The sequence below is a fragment of the Spermophilus citellus genome (assembly GCF_964194105.1).
Source record: "Spermophilus citellus genome assembly, chromosome: X".
NCBI classification, from domain to species: Eukaryota; Metazoa; Chordata; class Mammalia; order Rodentia; family Sciuridae; genus Spermophilus; species Spermophilus citellus.
The window spans coordinates 134,932,952-134,956,364 of NC_138190.1; the positions used below are offsets into that span (position 1 = coordinate 134,932,952).

The window sequence follows — 23,413 nt, forward strand, 5'->3', positions numbered from 1 at the left end:
AATCCAGGCTCCTCACTGCTGTCCTTTTCTCTGCCTTTAACTCATCATGCACAGACTTGGTTGAAGAAGAATCACCATCCAATCACATTAATTGGCATCTGTCAGAAACTATACAGAATGCTATTTTCAGAAGCAATTTATAGTGTTCCTATAACATTTAACCCTCACACCATCCCTGTGAGCAAAGCATTATGAATTCCATTCTGCATAGAAGGATACTGGGGCTTAAGGAGGTAAAGAGACTTGACAAAGGTCACCCAGCTAGAAGTCATGAAGCACAGAAAAGAACCCAATCCCTTGCTTTCTATTATACTTCATGGCCTTCAAATCTAAACACAGTTATTCATTAAACAAGAACCTAGTAGTCTTAAATGAGAATCTGTCACTTGTCTCTTGTTGTCTTTGACCCCTACTGACCATGGCTTTGTCTAGGCCCAAAGTACACACAGACAAGGACCTAAAGGAGGACCAAATGCAGGATAAAACAACACTCATTTTAAAGATGTGTCTCAGCAAACGAGTTCCTGTGTAGCTGGCTGCAAGCCCAGACCCTTTCAGTGAAACATCCTAAATAATTCAGATTTGTTGGTCTATAATATAAAGTGCAAATGTAGCTCGTTTTTTAGACCAGTTCTGAACATCAATAATAATAAACCAGAGATAACGTATTTTGTTTTCATAGAATTGGAACAAATTGAAGTATACATGCAAGAGCACATTGGATCAAGGGGCAGAGGGGACAAGGTCTAATTTTTACAGCAAGCAGATTTTCCAGAGTGGCTACTTCTGAGAAAGGGATATTAGTCCCTTAATTAATGGAACCTGAATACATGCTTCATCAGAGAGGAGGGAGAATGGGCAGGTATCCACACATTGGATGTCAGAGAGTTTTGCTTTGAAGTATAATTAATAATTAGAAGTTTCTCTTTGATTTTCCCTTTTTCTCTTCTTTGGCTCTTATTGTCATCATTGTCTCTTACTCTTTTCTTACTCATATATCGAGTCTTACTGATCTAGCTCCTGTTTTTTTCCTCAGGGCTATTTTTCTGAGCTCAAAGTGTGCACCCACTCTCCCTTCTGTTTGTATTCATTCTTTTCTCCTGAAGCTTCCTTGGAAGTATGCACTGAGACAGAGAATGAAGAAATCAGACTTACAGAGTCCCTTTTCATCCTGATCCATCCCCTCTTGCTTATGCCTTCCTCCTACTTTCTTACTACCAGTGTCTTCAAAGACTTTCAAGAAACTTCAGAAAAGGTATAATGGAAGTAACTAATCTATGCACAAATAAAGTACCTTGCAGAATCTTTTAAAATTCCATATGATATACTGAACATTGTTTTTCACTTTACCTAAATCATTTGGAAGCTAACTTGTAAGATAGTAAACTATCTTTAAGTAGTAAGAGATGCTTCCCGCTTCTTTTCTATTATCTTGAACCCTTACTATATATGATACTTAAAGGTTAAATGATAATACATTTGTTCCATGCCTAGGTCACCAGTTCCTTGAGTGCAAGCACCGTTTATTATCTAGCTCAGCTTGCTCAGCAAGACCTGCAATAAATCAGACTATGTATGATATGTAGCTAATATTCGTTGAAATTATTTGCTTTGATGTAGAATTAACTGCTGTAATTCTATAAGAAAGGACTGAAAATTCTTCTCATACTATGCTGATATGGTGCATTTCTTATACAAAGATATTCTTCTACCTCTTTCCTTGGATTGCATAAACTATGTACATGCCTTCGTTGGGGCATTTTCCTGGGACAGTATTAACCTGAAAACCTTTGCTGGGGTGTGCTTTAGAAACCAAGTAAGACAGAAGCATCAACTGGCTTCCAAGTCAGTAATCCTGCTCTGGTCCAAAAATCAGATTCTTATCTCCATAGTATGGACACTCTAAGCAATTTATCTGATAATTTTCCATTTCTTAACCTGTCTCAAAGATGGAGATCAGTGTGAGTCCAATCCATGTTTAAATGGTGGCAGTTGCAAGGATGACATTAATTCCTATGAATGTTGGTGTCGACTTGGATTTGAAGGGAAGAACTGTGAATTAGGTGAGTAATTATTTTTTGATTATTCGTGGTTCAAAAGTTTCCTTTTGAAACCAGATAAAACTGGAAAATGCAATGTTTATGTATCATAAGCTTCTCTTAAAAACATACTTTCAGGCTCAGTACAGTGGCATATACCTGTAATACCGCAACTCAGGAAATTGAGGCAGGAGGATCACAAGGCCAGCCTGGGCAATTTAACAGGACCCTGTCTCAAAATTAAAAAAAACAAAAATAAAAAGGGCTGAGGATGCAGCTCAGTGTCAAAGTGCTACTAAGTTCAGCCCCCAATACAAAAAAAAAAACTTTCAAAGATTATAAATATTTACTTCATCTGTAGTCACAGTTTTCAGGATATAAGCTCAAGCAATTATATTCAGAGAAGTAACACTATCTGGTCACTAACATTAGATGATAATATTGTTTCACTCACTTTATTTATTAATCCTCAATACAACCATGTGTGGTTAGTACCATTATTATCCTCACTGTTTGCACATGAGAAAACTGCAGCTCCAAGAGCTCAAGTGGTTCAGCATAAGTGGTTGAGCTTGACTTGAATTTCAGTTTGACTAAAATCTGTGCTTCTGACAACTATGCTCGAAACTCAAAGAAAATTGAACCCATAAAATTGTTTGAACTCATGACTAAATTGCTATCAGCCTAGGCAGTAGAAGTCAATTACATACAAAACCAGTGGTATGATAGGCCAACTATCCCATACAATAGGAACTGCTCTACACATACAGATCACTTCACATGTTAAACTTGTTGACAAAAATTACAGGTCATTCCCAAGTTCGACCATACTAGTCACATAAAAAAAAATCTAAGATTATTATATACTTATACCCGAGAATATTTTTCAGGTTTTGGTAACTGGAACAAAGCCCTTTACCTAATTGATTATTAGCTCTGGATGCAATAGTACTGGTATTGTGACCATGATTGGCACACAATTCTGCAAAAGAATACTCTTTCTACTCTAAAACTCTAGAAGAATAGAGATGCAATCCCAGGGAAAGAATCTGATACCACAAGCTACATGACTACTGACAAAGAGTAGAAAATTAGCAGGACACTGTTAAGGCATCATAGCCAGCCACCTGGCAGATGAAAAAGGAATAAAATGAAATGAAATGCACTTGTCCTATTGAGAAAGGGGAAAAAAGTCACCTGAAATGTTGTTCGGAAATCCTTTCAGTACTAAGGAGAAATTGATTGATCATCTTCCTTTAAGATCTAAAAGATCTTAGAAGAAAAGAAAAATGTAACAGGGAAAAAGCAGGTAAAAGGAAAGAAAATAGCAAATGCAAGTGGATGAATTAGTATAAACTGTGGTGGACTCCCATTCCCTTAGGTTTCCCAGTGTGGAGACAAGCCAATTTCTGGGTTAACTTTCCTGTGGGTGTGTTCATGGGTTTAACATATCTAAAGTGCTATTTTCATCTGAAAGATTATAATTTCAAATTCAGATTTATCTAGATAAATTTGATCCTGCTATTATGGAAACCTACAGAAATCCTTAGAGTAATCATTCATTATCAGCTTAAATAATAAAACTATTAGAGCTGAGGGAATGAATAACTCAATTAGTCTCAGTTACTATGTGGTAGTAGACTATCTTGAAAACATAAATGTCTATATCTAGCTTAAATATACAGATGTTTTTAAAAAAGAAAGAGAATCACTTCAAGCAATGTAAGTAAATCTAGGTACAAAATTTCTGTAAACGTATTTACTATATTGTGAGGTCATGGCCCACAGAGAAAAAATGCTAAATCTACAACTGGCACTGTCTCAATACTTTCAAGTTCCCACATTTCCGCAGCCAACACAACACTTGGCCTCTATGGTATATTGATTTCACCCAATCAATCTGATCAAGGTTTAGAAAAATCTTTTCAGCTCTTTTAGTTCACAAACAAATTGGGAATTCTTTCAAAATGTTCTTTATCTCAGACACTCTAAGAAAGCAACAACAAAAGCATATACAAACTCCCATTTTAGCTTGTTGCCTTAAGCTGAACTAAAGACTAATCTCAAAAGCCACTAGATAGCACAGTTTATAGAGTATCTGTGCCCCAAATGTCTTGCTTTACCCTGTCTTGGAAAAGGAAAGGAGATTTCCATTGTCAAGACCTTTTTGTTTTCTTTTTCCCTTGCAATCAAGTTCTTCGTCAGGGGAGAAAAGTACAAACATTGAGGGCATTCTTTCTAGTTAGAAGAATAGCAATTAATTGGTTACTGGGTCCTTTTGGCTAGAATAAAGACCTCCATATGTTCCCAGCTGCACATCAAATCCAAATCTCTTTCAAAGAGATCAAGGTCCATAAGAATTCAGTCATCTCTGCCACTTCTAAAGAATACAAGAAGCATTTTCCCACAGTAAGATAGGGATGAGAAGAAAAAACTCACAAGCAATAAATATTTGGGTTTTTTTTTCACTTTTGCAGCACATCACAGACACTTCTGTCTTATTTACTGTGTATTTCTGTGTGGTGGTAGGGATGTTGAATTTAACTGAAGAATGTTGAATTTAACCACTTTGTGGTAAACTTGTTAAATAGAAAATCTTTTGTTCAAGTTTTTCTTGGCACATCAGTAGATATATCAGGGAAGGTGAAAGCAGGGTAAAATAAAACAGAATGTGATAACTTTTGTCAGTAGGCACAAAAGGAATTAGAAAGTGTTCATAGTAATATGCTTGTACTGTAGTGATGAGCTTGATGCTCTTCAACAGAATGTCTAGGCACAGAGACCAACTTCAAGATCAGAGAGAACCCATGGTCAACATAGTATGTGACATCTAAGTGCTCAATAACTGATGAATGAGTGCCATTCTGATTGTTTCTTAGGTCCTGCCTTATTGACCCTTTATTGACCCAGAATTCCTTATGCTATTGTTCTGTTTCTAGAATCCTGAGCCTTTTACCTGAAGGTTAAAAAAAATGCTGAATAGGCAGCAATATTTCCCATCACATGCACAAACCAAGCCAGAGATCAAGAGAGGCAGCAACATTCTGGTTCACAAAGGGCAATGATAAATGTTCCTCATTTTTCCAATGATCAAGAGGTTTGGTTACTTAGTCAAGGACACAGAATGGGAATTGGGAAAAAAAAAAACACACCATGTTTATTCATTCCCATTGTGCATTCCCTGGGACAAAACAAGGCTACTCCTACCACCCACCTCTGTTAACTTATCACAATCTCATATTGACTGAACACTTTCCACAGGTGGTATTTGATTTGGCTGAACACTTTAGCATTTCTTGTAGCAACAATATGATAGCCAGAAACAAGCAAAGAGCTAGGGATATTATCAGCATTTGTTAAGAAAAATAGTCCTCAAAATAAGTAAATAAAAAAGACAAAATGTCATCTTTTTGGGTCATGCACTTCGTGGATTATTGGTAGCAAAGATTAAAGCTCAGACTGGTCCCTTTGTTCACCTGATGAGAGCTGATTTGCCTCCCTTTATTTCCTAAAATATCAGTAAGGACTATGAATTAATTATTACTTTAGCTGTGTGCTAGCATATATAAACAAGAATTTTAAAATTTAGATTTACCACTTAAAAATTCATGATATTCTCCAATACCATATAGTCACTCTGCTAGCTTGAGTTCCCCCATAATAAAGAGCCTCTTAACATAAGTTTATTTACTAGAATGTGAAGTCCTAGGGGGAAAGTGTAAGGGACAGGAGAGTGAGTCTGTGAGGAAAGGAGAACCAATAAGAGAATCAGTAATCCAATTACTTGCCTATAACTATAGCTGTCTGCTGGATCTCCTGGGATTATCTCCAAAAGACAGGTGCACTGATCTCAGGATAGTCCACCTGAAAGACAAGAAGAGGTGAAATAATTTATCCATCAGCATCTCTCCCATTGGTCTAAAGTTCAGCCTGTGGGACATTACCATCCCCCATTTCCCAACTGGGTATGCTTGGGCACCCAGAGAGTCATATAGCATCCCACACCTCATCAGGGAAGCCCCAAGGCAAGATGTGAAAGGCACCTAGACCAGATATAAGCCAAGATGATTCAAAGCTGCTCTCATGTGAAGTCAGTAGAAGTATATGTAGAGCTCATCACTATAGTACTAGTAAAAGACATAGATAAGGTTGAGAGGTAGTAATAAAGGTGGTATACAGGAGGCATCTAATACAGTCACTCATTGTCAAACTGTCCATGATAACTGCACCAAGCATTTCTATGGAAAGGTGTATAGTAGTTGAGTATATAAGTAGAAGGTGTCTTATATTCACTGGATTCTGATACTGTGGTAGAGATAGAGGCCCAAGGGCCGAGCCTACTTTTCTTATCTCAGCAGGTCTCAGCTAGCAAGCCCTGAACCATGCTACTTTCTGTTATTGAGATGGCATAGGAGAAACAAAAGAAAGCACAATAATTTGAAAATACAAAACAAGATGGCAGGAATAAACTGACTATACTAAGAATCACAATTAATGTGAATTGGGGTTCAACTAATCTATTAATGACAACGTTCAGACTGGAGCTAAAATCTAATTGCATATTGTTGACAAAAGAGATCCCTAAAATAAAATTACACCAAGAGACGAAAAGAAACGGATATAAAAAGAATTATCCGGTAAATGTTAACAGAAATAAAACCATCAAAGCAATCCTAACATCAGACAAAATAGAATCCAAGATGAAAAGCTTTACAGGAGACAAAGAAAGATATTTCATATTAATATGGGAGATTTCACAGGAGAGTAAGAATGGAATGCTTAGCACTGTCAACACATAATATCTTTAGCATTTAAAAAAATCCTATTTTGTCCTCTTGTGTTTTATACTTATCTTCACATTGCCTATAGGCCCTTATGGACTCCCCAATACTGCTATTTCTAGAGATCTCCAGCTTCTACTTCTGGAGGTAACTTGTCAAACTGGCTAGCTCTGGAAGCCAAGCAACTTCTAGAATAACTAAGCAACAAATACTACACCTCAGTGTAGAAAGGCAGTATCTACAGAAAATTAAGAGATTGTTGCTGCTTTTCTTGTTTGCTAAAAGTAATAAAAGTGTAATTTTCAGAAAAATGATTGCACATATAGAAAACCCAAAGCACCTAAATAATTCGAAGAAATAATATATAGAGAAAGGCTGCTGGACATATAGTCAACATACAAATATTGATTATGTGCCTATATACAGCAATAATTTAAAAAGAAGTTTGGTTTTTTTTTTATTTGCCGGATATATTTTATTTTCTGTAGTATGCAATACAAATTTACATTTGTATGCAATATAATTGTCACCAACAAATTTAAATCATATTTTTAAAAGCACTGAGTACATAATTACATGTTAGTAAATATCAGTTTCCAGGTATTTATGGGAGAAGATTGAATGTTAATGTATGCACATGTAGCTTTCTTGTACAGATATTTTGCTTTTCAATGTGGAGCTAGTAAAAGTGATTCTGTTGACAAAATGGATCAAACAAACAATAAATAACAAAATAAAGGCGAAATCATAGAGTATTGGTTAAGGTCACTAGCTTTTGAATCTGGATGGAACTGCATATCAATTTAACTCTCTGAACTTTTAATTTTCCTTATCTGTAAAATATAGATATATTCTCACTAGATTTTTTTTGAAACTTAGGCAAAAAAGAAATATATTGGAAGGAGAATTTACAGAATTTATGAGCAGTCTGGAGAACTGTGCTCAGAAAATAGTCTGGAACAATATTATAATGAAGGAAAGAAATACAATGAAGTCATACACAGGACAGTTGGGTTAGGGGTGTCCCTTCTGCCCTGGGTTTGAGCTCTATGATGTGTCAGCTTCTTTGATCATACACTCCAAATTCAGAGGCTCAGATGGGAGCATCCAGTTGTCCAAGCTTGGTTACATGGTCAAACCAAGACTAAAAAGAAGTTTTATAATAGAATAAAAGATTAATGCTTAGGAATGAAATTAATAAAAATGTAAAAAAAAATCTACACAAAAATATGGAAAATTTTGAGAAAATTAAGGAAGACCTAAATAAATGAATGGATAGGCTATCTTCATGGATTAGTGGATACAATACAGTAAATATAACAATTATCTCCTAATGGATTTAGTGCAACACCAATCAAAATTCCAGCAGGCATATTTTTTGTATACATGGAGTAGGACTACCAAGCTAGTTCTAAAATGGAAATACATGGAAATACAAAGGGCCAAGGATAGCCAAGACAATTTTGAGAAGGAATAAAATTGTAGTAGTAAAAGTACTACTACAAGAGTTAGAGAGACATGTTAATTAAGATGGTGTAGTATTAACACAAGGGTAGACAATAGATCAATGGAACACCAGAGAGTTCAGAAACATACATACACACATATAGAAACTTGATTTATGACAGAGGTGCCACTGTAGGGAATGATTGCTCTTTTAACAAATAGTGAGGGATCAATTATATATCCATAGAAGGGCAAATACATCCCTACAACATAACATGTATCATAATCAAATACAAGTGGATTCAAGATCTATATGTGAACTATAAAACAATAAGTTTTTAAATTCATGAACTTGGGATAAGCAAATCTCTCTCAATAGCATACAAAAAGTATGCACTACAAAGGAAAAATTGATAAAATGACACTAGAGAGAAAAGTCAAGCTGCAGAGTGAAAGAAGATATCCCCCCACCCCCGCCACACACACACTAGAACTCTTATACACTGATGGTAGAAATTTAAATTTGTACAATTGCTTCAGAAAATTGCTTGGCAGTATCTACTAAACCTAAACATATGATCCAATAATTTGACTGATACACATAAATCCAGTAAAATCACATTCTTATATTACCAAATATATGTACAAAATGTTTATTAAACCATTATATATAAAAGCCAAAAACTGAAAACAACACAAATATCTATTAATAGTAGAATGGCTGAATAAAGTTGTAATAGTAATACAATGGAATACTACACAACAATGTGAATAAACTATAGCAATACAAAATCACATAGATGAACCTATAGATAAAATGTTAAATGAAAGATACAGAAGAGTACATATTGTAAGTATTTATATGAAGTTCAGGAACTGGTAACTTTTGAAAAGGAAGAAAGATGGAGTGATTAGGAGGGAGCGTCAGGAGAATTTGGCGGGTTTTGATAATGTCCTATGTATTGATGTGTGCAGCATTTAAACAGATTCATTTGCTTTGTGAAAATTCATACAAAAGTTTTATATTCTTTTCTGAATTTGTGTTACATTTCAATAAGTAGGATTTTAATTGCAGTCCATGATTTAATGAAAATAAAATATCTAGTCATTTAGCTTTACATCAAATCAAAATACTACTGCCACTATTTTATGCCTGAAAATTTTATTTTTCTTCCCATTATTTGCTCCAGGCTCCCAAGCTTCTCACTATGAATACTCCCAGCTTATATATGACCCATATGTGAGTCAGTAGTTCCATGTACTTTTTAGAAAGGCGTGTTAAATGGTGCTATTTTGCTTTCTTCCAGATGCAACATGCAACATCAAGAATGGCAGATGCAAGCAGTTTTGTAAAACAGGCCCTGATAGTAAGGTGGTTTGTTCCTGTACTGAGGGATACCGACTTGCAGAAAACCAAAAGTCGTGTGAACCAGCAGGTCAAAATCTAAATAAGTTTTTTTTTTTAAGAAAATATATATTTGAACCTTTGGCATTTTAACTCCCTAATTTTAATCCCTACTTGTATGTACTTCCTTTTGAAATCAAACAAAAGAACAGTAGCATGAAATGGACAAATTATTTTTCAAAATTATATCATCGTTTTAAATATAAATTTTGTTATTATCCAGAGTCTTTTTTGTGTCGATTTTTTTCTCTGACCTTTAAATCACAAAGCAATTGATTTGTGTGATTTCTGTATATATTTGTAATTCATCAAGTCAAATTAATGTAGTAATATAGTACTGTACCAGAAAAGATACACAAATAACTGAGTGATGGACTTCTAGTAGAAGGCTGGTGAATTTTAAGCATGAGACTGTCAGGGCCTGACTAGTGTACTCTAAGAAAGTTATTTCCTGACTTTGGGCCTTAAGCTGAGTTTATACAGAGTGTCAGAATGTTTCCAGCAACTAACTGTTTAAGTTCTGCTAGGCTGATCAGCACTATGTTACAGAAGGAATAAAACAATGTTTCTCAGTCATGCTGACCATGCCACCATGTTGTCAGTTGATTGGTATATTCAGCACATCTGTACTCCACTCTCATGCTGCTCTTCTCTGAAGACAAAAGCAGTAGAAACTTTGTTCTGAAAAACATTAGGCTCTGCACGATTAATTATATTTGATGAATGAGACACTTTTTGAAGCAAGCTACACATAATTTCTTTTGCATTTCCAAAGCCTGCTATTTTATTAAATTGGTGCATTAAATCATGCACCATTCCTCTGTAATTGGGTTCAATACCTATTTCAGCAATGCATCAGGCAGAGGAAATTAAAGTAAGGACCAGAATCCAGGAATATACATACTGCATCTAAAATAAAGAATCTCTAATGCTTTAGGGCCTGTCCACCTAATCTTCTGCCTGGTTCTTCACATATACTGCCTTAAAGCTTGCCTTCCTGGGAGGAGTGTGTGTATATATGAGTGTACACACACACTTGTGTATTTAACTTTACAAAGCTACTTTCCAGTGTAGACAAATGGCATAGTAGCTAAGCCCTTATACGCCCTTCTATAAGAGAGAAAAAGAATTGAGAGCCACCTCCAACCATTATGAGTTATATTTGAATGTAGCCTTTGCTTTAGCAGAATAAGTAGGCCAAACCTAAAATAAGCTTTTCTGCCTTTTCAAATATAATGGTCCCTTTTCTCTCACCATTGTTGATCATGTATATTTATACATAAGTATTTTGAAACTAATTTCCTGTTTTCTCAACCACATGCTGCCTTCATGATACTTTCCCACAGCTGGTTGCTATAGAAATGTCTGTTATAAGGAAAGTGTCTAGGAGGAAAGTGAGAAATGAAAATGAAGTATAAGGTGACTTTGTTTGACTACAAATTTCCATTTTGGTAGTCCCCAGTGTAGCTGTAGATGATTGGGGGCCAGGGGATAGGGAATAAACCAACTCAAAGAGGTGTTCAAGTTCCAGGTAAATACAGCTGTGATAATCATATTAGTAAACTTTTTGGTTAATAATTGACAGCCAGGTAATTGAACCAAAATGATCTCACTTCAAAAAACACATGAAATCCACCTTGGATACTAGAGGGCATTCTAGTCAAGAAATCCTGTTAATGATAACCAGCAGAAGTTCCATTCACTAATTAGTCCCATTAATCTAATGGCACAAAGCATTCAACTTCCATTCAGGGACAGCACCTGGAAGTACAACGTTAGTAAAGAAACTAAACAAAGTCATGAGACTTTATAAAAAGTCCTACCAAATTTGATTCCAGAACACTGATTTCCATCAAGATTATGGATTCTGGAGCCAAATGTTCTTTCCATGAAGGTTTTGAAAACTTTCCATGAAAATAATGCAATCAACTATATTCATTGATTAGATTTTTTAATGTTGATAGGCCTGCTTCTCAGAAGTGACAGGAATTGGCCTCATTCTCCATTTTCAAAATATATCTTCCATTAGCCAATGAAAAATATTGGAATACTAATTTTTTTTCTATTTTTCTAGTGCCATTTCCATGTGGAAGAATTTCTGTGTCATACACTTCTAAGAAGCTCACCCGTGCTGAGACTATTTTTTGTAATATGGACAATGAGAATTCTACTGAAGCTGAAGAAGGCATTTTGGATAACATCACTCAAAGCACCGAGCCATCTAATGACTTCACCCGGGTTGTTGGTGGAGAAAACGCCAAACCAGGTCAATTCCCTTGGCAGGTACTCTATACTGATAGTGTGTCAAAACTGGAGTTCAGCTGGCAAAAGACAGGCCAGGTGGGAAGCTGAAGCTAGGCCACTGGCAAGACCTGTGAGGGTGAGACAAGTATTTAGGTAAGTTTCAGTAGTAAGCAACGTGACAGTCCTGATAGATGAGCATCTGGGGAAAGAGAAGTCCAGGGACAGCTACCATAAAAGGTCAAAGAGAATTTGGCATCAAAGAAAGAACACAGCAAGATTCCAGCAAGCAATTAACTGGTCAACAATAGGGAGGTCTGGAAGAGAGGTCACAGGTACTAGAGTTCAAGGTACTGCTCCAGCTCAGCCCCTGGGGAAACTGGTGAGAGTCAAAAAGTTTCTTGGCCCAGAGAAACTGGATTATTTTTAAGGGAGCAAAGGACTCTTGTAGGAAGGATTAAGGCAAGAATGGTTCTTAGAGTCAGGACATGAAATGGGGGCTTGATCCATTACTCTGGTTTTCAGTGTGGTAGCAGTAGAGTCACCTGGGAACTTATTAATAATGCAAATTCTCATGCTCCACCACAGATCTACTGAATCAGAATCACTTGTGTGGGGCCCAGCATCTGTGTATAAACAAGCCCTCCAGGTGATTCTGAGGCACACTTACAATTTGAAAATCACTGGTGCAAAGGAAACAAACATATTACATAATCCAGCATTCAAAACACCAAACAGTGGACTCTTTCTACCTAGTTTCTTCCAGGGTGTTCTACAGACAACCTACATAAACAGAAGTACCTATGCACATTTTTATGTAACTACCAACAGCTAGATTTGTAGCAAAACCAGGGTTGTAACTATGCCTATAGCTAAAGCCTAAGTGAGTCCATCTGTGAGAAGGGATAAGCCACCTCCTCCCCACCTCAAGGCAAGGAGCTAGGCTGGTCCTTATGGAAAGTTGTGCTGTCCAAAATGGTAACCACTAGCCACATGTGGTTACTTAAATTAATTATGAGTAAGTAAACTTACAAATTAAATCTTTAATCACACCTGCCACATTTCCAGTGCATAATAGCCACATGTAGCGAGTGCTACTGTACTGACCAGGGCAGGTGTAAATAGAATACTTCCATCACTGCATAAATTTCTATTGGAGAGTGCATATATATATATATATATATATATATATATATATTAGTTTAGTCTAATTTAAAACTCCCTAGTGGCCACGATCATATTTGGTAGTTATTTCAAGGATGCTTCACTCCAAAATATTTTCTCTACTGAGGTTTGAAATTCTGCCATCACAGAGTAGTAGCTTTAAAGACTTTGCAATCATCAAATGGGTAACAATTAAAGCCAGATAAATGTCTCCAGGTTTAACACCACTGAAATTTTCTTAGACTAGCTATGTATTTATCCATTCTTCAGAATGCTTGCCGTTTTCCAACATAATAAATGAAAGATATTAAACATAGGCCTCAGGACATGGGGACATTGTAGAGAAAGGTACCACAGGGTAACACAACATTACAACCAAGACATAATATTTTCCTTCCTTTTGTCTTTGTTTTTTTTTTATACAGTATTTTGTTGGACCTGATCTTCTAGCCAATAAAGTACACTGTATGTCCCTGTGTCCCCACTTAAAGGCACCCTACCAGTGCCCTTTCCCTCACCCACCATACCACCCTTCCTTTACTCATCCACGTCTTCACCATTCTTCGTCGTCCTGCTAAAATTGACCTTGTCCACTCACCTTTCTTTGAACAACCTCTTTTTGGTACACTCTGATTATATTTTCATTCTACTTAACATCCACGTATCTCATTCTCTTTTTCTTGTTTGCACTTTCATTCATTAAGTATCTGATTTACATGAATAAGGTGGTTATAAGAAAAGATCCTACTTTATGACAATTATCCTCCTTGGGCTTGTGGGACATAAAGCAGTGTTTATAGTAGAGAAGCCAGGGGGCCTGTGTTATTAGTTCAGAACATCACTTCCTTTTTTTTTTTTTTTTTTTTTTTGGAGTGCTCTACCACTGAGCTACATACCTAGCCCCATTGCTTTCCTGTTTAAAAAATCCAACTTCTTTTTAAATCCCAGGATGAATGCATTGTGAGTTTAGCATTGCCCCCTTGTCATACCAGAAATGAAATAGCTAATATAATTAAATTAGAACCAAAACAGGAGAAGGGATGGATAAAATCTCTGTTTAGTCACATAATGTCTATTTCCCACCAATCCTCTTTAAACCAGATGCTTGGCAGTGTTTTAACAAATGCAATGCGTTTCCTAAAAGAAAGCAACTCGGGCAGACATTTTATTTCCTTTTTAAGTAGAAAAGACTAATAGATTGTGGTTGCAGTTCTGTGAGAAGATATGATACTCATCATTCCAAATCTTTTTGTATTCTTCTCACTGCACACTTACAGAAGACCTGTGGTCTTTTTCCTGTCCTGCCTATCTAAGATCATTTGAAATGTTCAAGATTACTCACAAATTCATGTGTGCACACATGTTCACTCCCTGTTTCTCCCATATGCACTAAGACTACTGACTATGGGTGTACCAAGCACTAGATTTTTCTTCTTTTCCAAAGGCAAAGTACTAAGCTTTTTCTAGTATACTTGAGAAAGACTCTACACTGTTTCCTTCCTCAACAGAGAATGTTCTCTCCATACCTACCCAGTTCCCCAGGAAAGGTTATTGGTTTTTAAAACTTGGAGATTATCTGAATGTCCAAAAGGCACTTTTAGACAAAGATGAACAGTAAATAAAACAAGCCAGAATCTTTCCTCCTTGGTGGAAAGGCCATCTTGACCACACCATGGTTAATGTGTAGAATGGGAAATACTAGATGTGTTGCAGACAAGATTGCAACCAGGGTCTGGGGTTGTAGCACTGTGATAGCTTGTGTGAGGCACTAGGTTCAATTTTCAGCACCACAATAAATGAATAAAATAATCAACATCTAAAAAAAAATTTTAAAGACCAAGAGAAAGGAAACAACAGCTGGGGTTTCAGTGGCCACCATATTATACTTCTGGCTCTGAAATATGAAATACTACTTAGAATATCATCTGGAAAAGAGTGTGTTTGGAAGTGCTGATGTTTCATAAAAGCCTTTCTATTCAGAATTGATTCTTTCATCTTTCAAATTGGCAGGGGTGAGGGATAAAGTGATCACTCAGGGTGAAGAAATCCCACAAAGAAGGACATAGAGTTCACTTTCACCAGGAGTAATGAACAGTTTGAATGGACTGAGAAAGCTTTTTTTAGTCTGTCAAAAAGAAAAAGGTGTCGGTGAGCTGTCACCGAGACCCACGGGGCGGGGGGTCACCCTGCGGTCTTAGCGGGAAGTTTGCAGGCAGATTCCGGCCACTGCTGGGTGGTAGGCTGGGTGGCTTTGGGAGGAAACGTGGGTAGAACAAATATTTGTGGAACTGCCTACGGGAAAAGGTGTTCTGTTCCTGGGAACAGACAGCAGCCGCTGCGTGGCCCCGGGAGTTCATAGGACTTGGTTCACCTGGCGGGAGACAGAGCAGGCTGAGGGACGGCAGGGACGGCAGGGACGCCGTCCCAACCGTAGCCTGTTCGCGCTAGCGCTCATTTTTTACCTCACTCTCTGGCTTCCACGTCAGTCTGCTGGGCCAGAGGAATGTGCCAACCCAGCTGCGTCGCAGGACATGGTCGCCTCCCAGCAGCCCCCAACGGTTCTAGAGCGGTGCAGCGCGCCCCATTCTGGGCTGAGCCCGAATGGCAGAGGCGCAAGTGCTTCGGGCGCTTCCCCCTCGGAGAGTTGTTAGGCTGGGCAGGGTGGGGGGGGCGGGGGAGGAGTCACAGCTGGGGTCTTCTTCCTTCTTTCTCCTCCGCCCCCAGCTGGCTTGGGCTGGGAGGGGCAGAATGCAGGCCCCAGAAGGGACACTTAAGAAGAAGAAAGAAAGTAAAAGGTTAAGTGCCCTACATGGAAACAGAAAGGAGATTTTCTTAGAGTTACCATATCTCATGGAATGGGGAACTAAAACAAGACTTGAATTTCCCAAGTTACAAAGGGAAGAAAATCTTTGAACATTATAGAGAACAGGGAAATTACAACGCCTATATTACCACATTGGTTTCATCAACAGCGCAAAACTGAGACGTTTGAGCGGAATGCGGCTGTGCACGCTGCTAATCCCAGAGTCTCAGGAGGCTGAGGTAGGAGGATCGCGAGTTCGAAGCTAGCCTCAGCAACTTACTGAGGTCCTCAGAAAATTACCGAGACCCCTTCTCTAAAAAGATCTGGGGTTGTGGCTCAGTGGTTAAGTGCCTCTGGGTTCAACCTCTTGTAACAAACAAAAAAGCTTAGAGGTTTGAGGCAGGAGATGTGGCTCAGTGGTAGGGCACTTGCCTAGCATGTTAGAGACCCTGGGTTTTATCCCCAGCACTGCAAAACACATACATATGTGTATATATTTCATATATACATATGTGCATATATAAGTGTGTATATACATACAGACGGAGAGACAGGTTTGAAGGAGTGACATGTTTTTCAGGGATTCTAGAGCTTTAATTTGGTTTTGGTCCCAAGCCCATGATCCTGCCACCTGACAATTCTGAGCATGCACAAACTGACCCAAGAACTGCTTTGGGTTAAGATCTGATTAGTTCTGTAGGTGAAGTACCTGGTCTATTTTCTGTTTTATCATAAGCCTCAGTTCTGTATGAGGCATATTTATTCCACATTTAATAGTCTAAAGATCATTCTACCACATTGAAAGAAAAAGGAATAATATGGAAGCCAAGTGACTAAGCTGTCCTCATATTATGTTGTATCATATGCATTTCCTAATATTTAACTATTTTAACCTATAGAAAATGTCTGAAGAAGCAGTTTGTCCATTCTTTATTCTATTCTTAGCCTAAATCTTTAAAGCATGTTAACATTTTCCTCAGCTCTGGCTTTCAGCTATCTTTAAATTTGCCTGCACTCTTGCCCTATACTGCTAGCTACAATGATTCAAATAGGACACAAGTCAGTAGCAGATAGCAGGTGGAGTTACCATTTGCATTAATCACAGCTTTTTTTGTGTGGAGGGGTATGTTACATGAAAATAGAAAGATAGTCTCTTGAAAAAAAGATGACCCTGTATTATTCCTAGCTCAGGTGATAAATAGAAACATGATATATATAATCACACCAGGCCCCACAAAGCTAGTTGGGACAGAATATTTAGATTATTATACTCTAAGACTGTTTGATGAAATATATTTCAATATTAACTAATTGAAATAATGGTATATTTGAAATAATGTCATATTTCAAGTTAACCACTAAAAACCAAAGTGAGTATCCCCTCTATGCCCAGTAAAATGACATAGGGCCATGGGTTGACTAAATCATGCCTGCAGGCATAGCAAGTTATAGGTCATGTAGAAATGGTTTTACTTTGTATATGAGAGTAAAGATACAGAAAAGGTGTTATTGGAAAGTTGGAGTGAGTGACAGAAGGAGAATAAAAGTTTTGCTGAAATCACAGGGAAAGGCTAGGTTGGAATTAACACTTGGAAAGAGAACAACAGGGCAACCACTGGTACTCTGGACTGGCATTTTCATGAAGAGTATAAGTGCAATTTTGTGAGTATGTATTTTGTAGATGAATGTAGTTGTGTTTGATGTGTGTGTGTGTGTGTGTGTGTGTGTGTGTGTCCAAAAAAGGAAAAACAGGCTCATGTTAGGCTGTGGCTACCATGAAAATGTTTAACAGATCAGAACTCAGGTATCTTGCTCACAACATATGCCTTCCCATTTCCTCCATCATTCTCTGAAGTGGTGTCTTAATATGAACTTGTCCTTGGCCAAGTACAAAGCTCATCCCCCAAATATCTAATATTTATATAGATTTGATCCAGGGGTAGCCAAGAAAGCATTCCAAAACCATACCAATTGTAATATCTTTAAATGCAAAAATATATATTTAAAGTCTTTTTTTGGCAAAGATGTTTGCTAAAATTTCTAACACCAATCAGGGATTGGCAAAGAATTCTCTTTGGGCTTAAAAGAACAACCATATTTCTCAGACATCCACTGGAAAGCAATAGAAACATCAGGCAGCAAGTCTTTGGCAGAAGTCAGACAAACTACATCACAGTCTCTGTATCCAGAGGCTGTGGATTCATTCAGTCTGACCTAAGTAGCCCACTAAACTGAGAGATGCCCAGCTTCCACAAACAAACCCCTGCCCTGCCTCAAACAGTGGCTGGAGGGGAAACAATGTGATATCCAGGCTGGTAAACTCTTATTTCCACCTGCTTGAATGGATGCATTCAGTTGTAATCATCACGTCCATTATAGAATCATGTTGCCCACATTTTCTTGGTGGTAATAATCACTTGGGGGTCAGAGTTCACACATGGTCTTATAACCAGCATGCTTACAGAAGGCTCTATACTGAGAAGGGTGGCATATCTAGAGTTTAATACATTACATTTGTGCTGTGTAACTGAAGTCTGATGAGACAACAGAGCATGCACTGGGGCCTTGGAACTTGGGATTACCAACTGCTTGATTACCAAGCAGTTCCACCTCTCACCACTTCCTAGAGAGTTTCTTCACCTCCTTCTCCTCTACCCCTGGTGCCTTAGCCAGCCCTGCCTCTCCCTTCCACACCTGCCCAATGACCACTGCCACCCCCAACCTCTGGTGCCCAGACATACACCTCCTCCTTGTCTCTACCCAACTACTGTTGCCACCCTTCTCCCCTGGCAAGGACCTGGGCCCAGACACAAGGAGGATTGAGGTCAGGTGCACACGCTCTGTGCTATCTGGGGAAGGGACATGCATGGCCATAGGCATCTCTGGACCAGAAATGGGCTACAGAACAATTAAAGGATTAATGCTTGGGGCAAGCCTCTTGCAAGTTTCCCTTTTGGGTACATCCTGACATGAATGTTGCAATCCCTTGGGAATTATCTCTCTGCCTTGATTGCTGCAATAGGAAACCAGTAGTACCGTAGGCCCCCTGGCAAAGAAAGATTGACTTACCCTCCCATGATAGAGTCCAGGGACCTGTGGCTGGCAGACAGGGAGTCTTGTGGGTGTGTGTGCTGAACTGTAGAGTGCCACCCCTGGGCACCTGTAAAGGTCTACACTCTCCTAGCAAATATCCCCATGCCAAAGGGAGCATGATATTAAATATCAAGCTAAAAAAAGAAAAATAAATAAACATTTCAAGAAAGATCACTGAAGAAAATAAAAATTTTGTATTTTAGTATCTTCAGTGACACTTTTTTCCTGGCTTTGGAACAAAAGACTTCACATTTCCGTTTCTCATTGATACCCGTCCCCCCACAAAAAAAATTATGTTGATACAATGGGGTGAGCATTATTAAAACAAAGATTACCAAGCCTTGGGAATTCTGATTCAGTAGTGCAATACACTTGTCTAACTTAATCGTACGTAAGAATATGCTAGAGAGCTTCATTTTCCCCAGCCCCTAGCAGTAAATATTTTAAGTCTCAATAAGCCTGCAAATCTGCACTTTACAAGCACTCCAGGTGATTCTCCTGCCTTGGTCCATAGACCACATTTAAAGAGATACTGGATGCTCAGAGGTACAAATACTGGAGTCAGGCAGACTTGGTTCTATATCCCACTAGCTAACTTGAGGGGAGTTAATATATATCTCTAAACCTTAATTTGCACATCTATGGATGGATATATTACTATAGTTAACATGTATTATCTGTATACTGGCCAAAGTGCTGGGCAATGTACACAACTTATCTCCTTTAATCTTCAAAATAACCCTGTGAGATAGCATTTTTTATTACTGCCTTTCTTTGAGGATGTTATGTTTTGATATAAAATGTATACAAAACAGTACAAGGATTGGCCCCAAATAAGCACTCAATATATATTCAAAAAATTAGAATAATTGTTAAATCTGGGTGGTGGACACACTGATGTTTATTATATTATTATTTGAGGTTTTTCAGTAGTTTTACAGATTTTAAGATAAAAAGCAACAGAAAGGGAGAGCCAGAGTTTGGAAAAGATCATGAAGCCTATTATGAGCTATCCCTATAGCTCTCACAGTGAGAGGCTAGTGCTTCAGTGTCTAGTCTAGGACATAGTAGGTGTTCAGTAAGTTGAATTCAGGACTGGAAGAACTTTCAAAAGAACATGCCCCAGGGACTATCTCTGACCCACACATAAAGGAGTTGACCATCTGCTTTCCCTGGTTTATGAATGATTTTATGCCTAGGGCTACCAGTGCCTTAGGAATAGTGCATCCATTCACAAAGAGCTCATGGGCTCCTGAAGAGTTTACTGAATGTTGAGTGTGCCCTCTAGTGTTCACATATCTCAGCTTTCTTGGGAAAATTTAGATGGAGAAAGGCCCTCACTTACATTGGACCTGAAATTCTCTAACTAGATCTAGACCTTAAGGTGCTGGAAATAGTCGTTGTCCTCTGTGATTGTGCAGCAAATATACAGATGAATGAATGGATATCTTTGCCCACTTTGCCCCCAAATAAAATAAAGCACAGCTAACTAGACCTTTTAAGACAAAGGCAGATTACATATTCAGCCAGGCAGGGTGGGGTATGGATAGGAAAGAATGGAAGGAGCTTTCGAGTCCTGCTGTGCCCCACCGCTTAGGTGGCTTTATGCACAGCCCTGATAGAGGCATTAAGTCTAGCTCATACTATTCCAGTTTGGAAGGGGCTTGAAAGAACTCCTGGAAGAATATATCATCTTTTCTTTTTCAAATGATTTATAGCAAAGAGATCTCCACACACAGAGACAGGAGACTCAATGTCCCTATTCATCTGGAGGAGTTGTCAGTGTTTCCTAAAATACATGCTGTATCCCATGAAGCAATTGTGCCATCCGAAAATCTGACTCACCTGGGAAAGGAACTCGAAGGCCCCAAATCTCTCCTGTCTCTCATTGTGCATTTTCCTCAAGATAGTTACAGAAATAGCTTTTTGGTTTGAGTTTCAGAAACACTAATTCATCCACAAAGGTGACACCTTGCAGAAATTCGCCATTTCTGCCAGTGCCTACAAGCCAAGTTTCTGCCTACTCCTGTTAATAGCACATGTATTTATTTTGTTCTGGAACAAATATATTGTGGAGTAAGATTCTTAATTTGTTTCCACAGGTCCTTTTGAATGGTAAAATGAATGCCTTCTGTGGTGGCTCCATCATCAATGAAAAATGGGTTGTAACTGCTGCCCACTGTATTGAGCCTGGTGTTAAAATTGAGGTTGTTGCAGGTAAATAAACAAAAGGATAATAATCTATACAATTGCTAAACCTTCTATGTGATTGATACATCATATTTTACTAAGATCCAATAGGATTGTTACTAATTAAGTTGAGCCAGTGGTAGAGGAAATATAATTTCGGAACTTGCTCTATCCTTCAAGCCCCACAGTTCTTTTGATGAATACGTAAAGCACTCATCTCAATAGGATGCAATTATTTATTGTGGTATCAATTTCCCCACCAAACATGTAAGATTTGGTAACATTTTGAGACTTGGTTGCCAGTTTTCAGTGATACCAAGTAGACACATGGAAAATCTGTTTCTATGAAAGTCGTGACTGAAAATGAAATTTATTTCAATAGGTGAATATAACATTGAAGAGAAAGAAGATACAGAGCAAAAGCGAAATGTGATTCGAGTTATTCCTCACCACAACTACAATGCAACTATTAATAAGTACAACCATGACATTGCCCTTCTGGAACTGGATGAACCCTTAATACTAAACAGCTACGTAACACCTATTTGCATTGCCAACAGGGAATACACAAATATCTTCCTCAAATTTGGATCTGGCTACGTGAGTGGCTGGGGAAGAATCTTCAATAGAGGGAGATCAGCTTCAATTCTTCAGTATCTTAGAGTTCCACTTGTTGACAGAGCCACATGCCTTCGGTCCACAAAGTTCACCATCTATAATAACATGTTCTGTGCTGGCTTCCATGATGGAGGTAGAGATTCATGTCAAGGAGATAGTGGGGGACCCCATGTTACTGAAGTGGAAGGGACCAGTTTCTTAACTGGCATTATTAGCTGGGGTGAAGAATGTGCAATGAAAGGCAAATATGGAATATATACCAAGGTATCCCGGTATGTCAATTGGATTAAGGAAAAGACAAAGCTCAATTAATGAAAAATGCATTTCCACGGTTGATTCATTGGGATTGGAACTGGATTGGGCCCTTTAAATTCCTTGTGTCTTGTTGAATTTAAATATATACTTCTATAAACATTGCCTTTTCTCTTTGCAGGAGAGAATTCCATCTAGAATTTATATTTTACTAGAGGAAGTAGATTAGAAAATGTAATCACTAGAGAAATGCAGTGTGGTAGGAAATCGTCGCCATTTACAAAGGGCTCGGCCCTTACCAAAATTGTGAAGTTCTCCACCCTGCCCAGCAGGTTCTATGGTTCTCCATTGTGGTAACTCACCTGATTCTCCCTCCTTAACAGCATTCCATGTTCTAAATCTTCCATGCCTCTCTCATCAAAACATCAACATTCATTAGGTCAGAATCCAGGATCTTTACTTGAGTCCATCACAAGGCCAACACCACATTCATAAAGAGAACATAGGAATAGTTAACAGGTCAAAACTTGTTGGAAGCACTTCTTATTTTTCTCTGTCTTTATTCCTGAATCCTTTATCTTTTCTGACTCCCAATCTCCAAATCAACTTTTCTATTTCTTACTCCCTCTCAGTCATTTCCCCTCCACAGTCATTAAAGGTGGTAAGGGGAGCATTCTGTTTCACTGCTGTATATAGGTGTATGAGTCTATTAAAACCTGGCTTTCTTTTATTTTAATCTCAGATTGACTTTTATAACATTGGGATGAAGGAAGGTGATTGAAGAACATGTGGGGAAAGTTCCTTTCAGAGCATTAAGCTAGTGTGTGTGTATCTCAATGAGCCATCCAGAACAGTTCCCTAAGAGTTTGTCACTAGGTGATTATGGCAGTCTGGCTGGGGATGGTTCCATCAGGGCAAGGCTGGCAGGTCACTAACTAAAAAAGCTGACATCAACCAAGGTATTTTATCCCCTGTATGGAAAAAAAAATAATGCTAACAGAAAGAACATTCCATTTGTAACCAAGAACTAGCAGAGTCTTTAAGGGAGAAATTAGCAGCATATCTCCAACATTACCTGGAGCCAAGCAAGAAGTTTCCTAGACCAGAGACCATGAGCATCATCTCCTTGGCTAACATATACATCAGTGGAGAAGGGCACACAGGCTCAAAGAGCTGAGTCATTACACCCAGATAACCAACTCCCCATTTTTTTGATTCCATGTTCACCAAGGAACTTTGTGATTATGATTAATCTTTCTCTACTGAATTTCCTAGAGGGCTGCTGACCAACCAACATGTCATTCTACTTATGAATTAATAAACTGGTGTTCTAGTTCCTACTGAGTTTTTGTGAGTTTATTTGATGTGACTCAGTCACTCT

General features: G+C 38.1%; 1 protein-coding gene across 1 annotated transcript in view; it reads left to right on the forward strand.

Moving 5' to 3' along the window:
* Positions 1 to 22,092, forward strand: part of F9 (coagulation factor IX) — a gene marked incomplete at its 3' end in the record, with an annotated part of 30,096 nt that extends 8,004 nt beyond the window's left edge. Inside the window, exons 4-8 of the mRNA XM_081277758.1 lie at positions 1,950 to 2,063; positions 9,574 to 9,702; positions 11,746 to 11,954; positions 21,075 to 21,189; positions 21,545 to 22,092. Of these exons, the coding sequence (XP_081133884.1) occupies positions 1,950 to 2,063; positions 9,574 to 9,702; positions 11,746 to 11,954; positions 21,075 to 21,189; positions 21,545 to 22,092 (1,115 nt within the window). The remainder of the gene's footprint in view (positions 1 to 1,949; positions 2,064 to 9,573; positions 9,703 to 11,745; positions 11,955 to 21,074; positions 21,190 to 21,544) is intronic.
* Between the last annotated feature and the right edge of the window lie 1,321 nt (positions 22,093 to 23,413).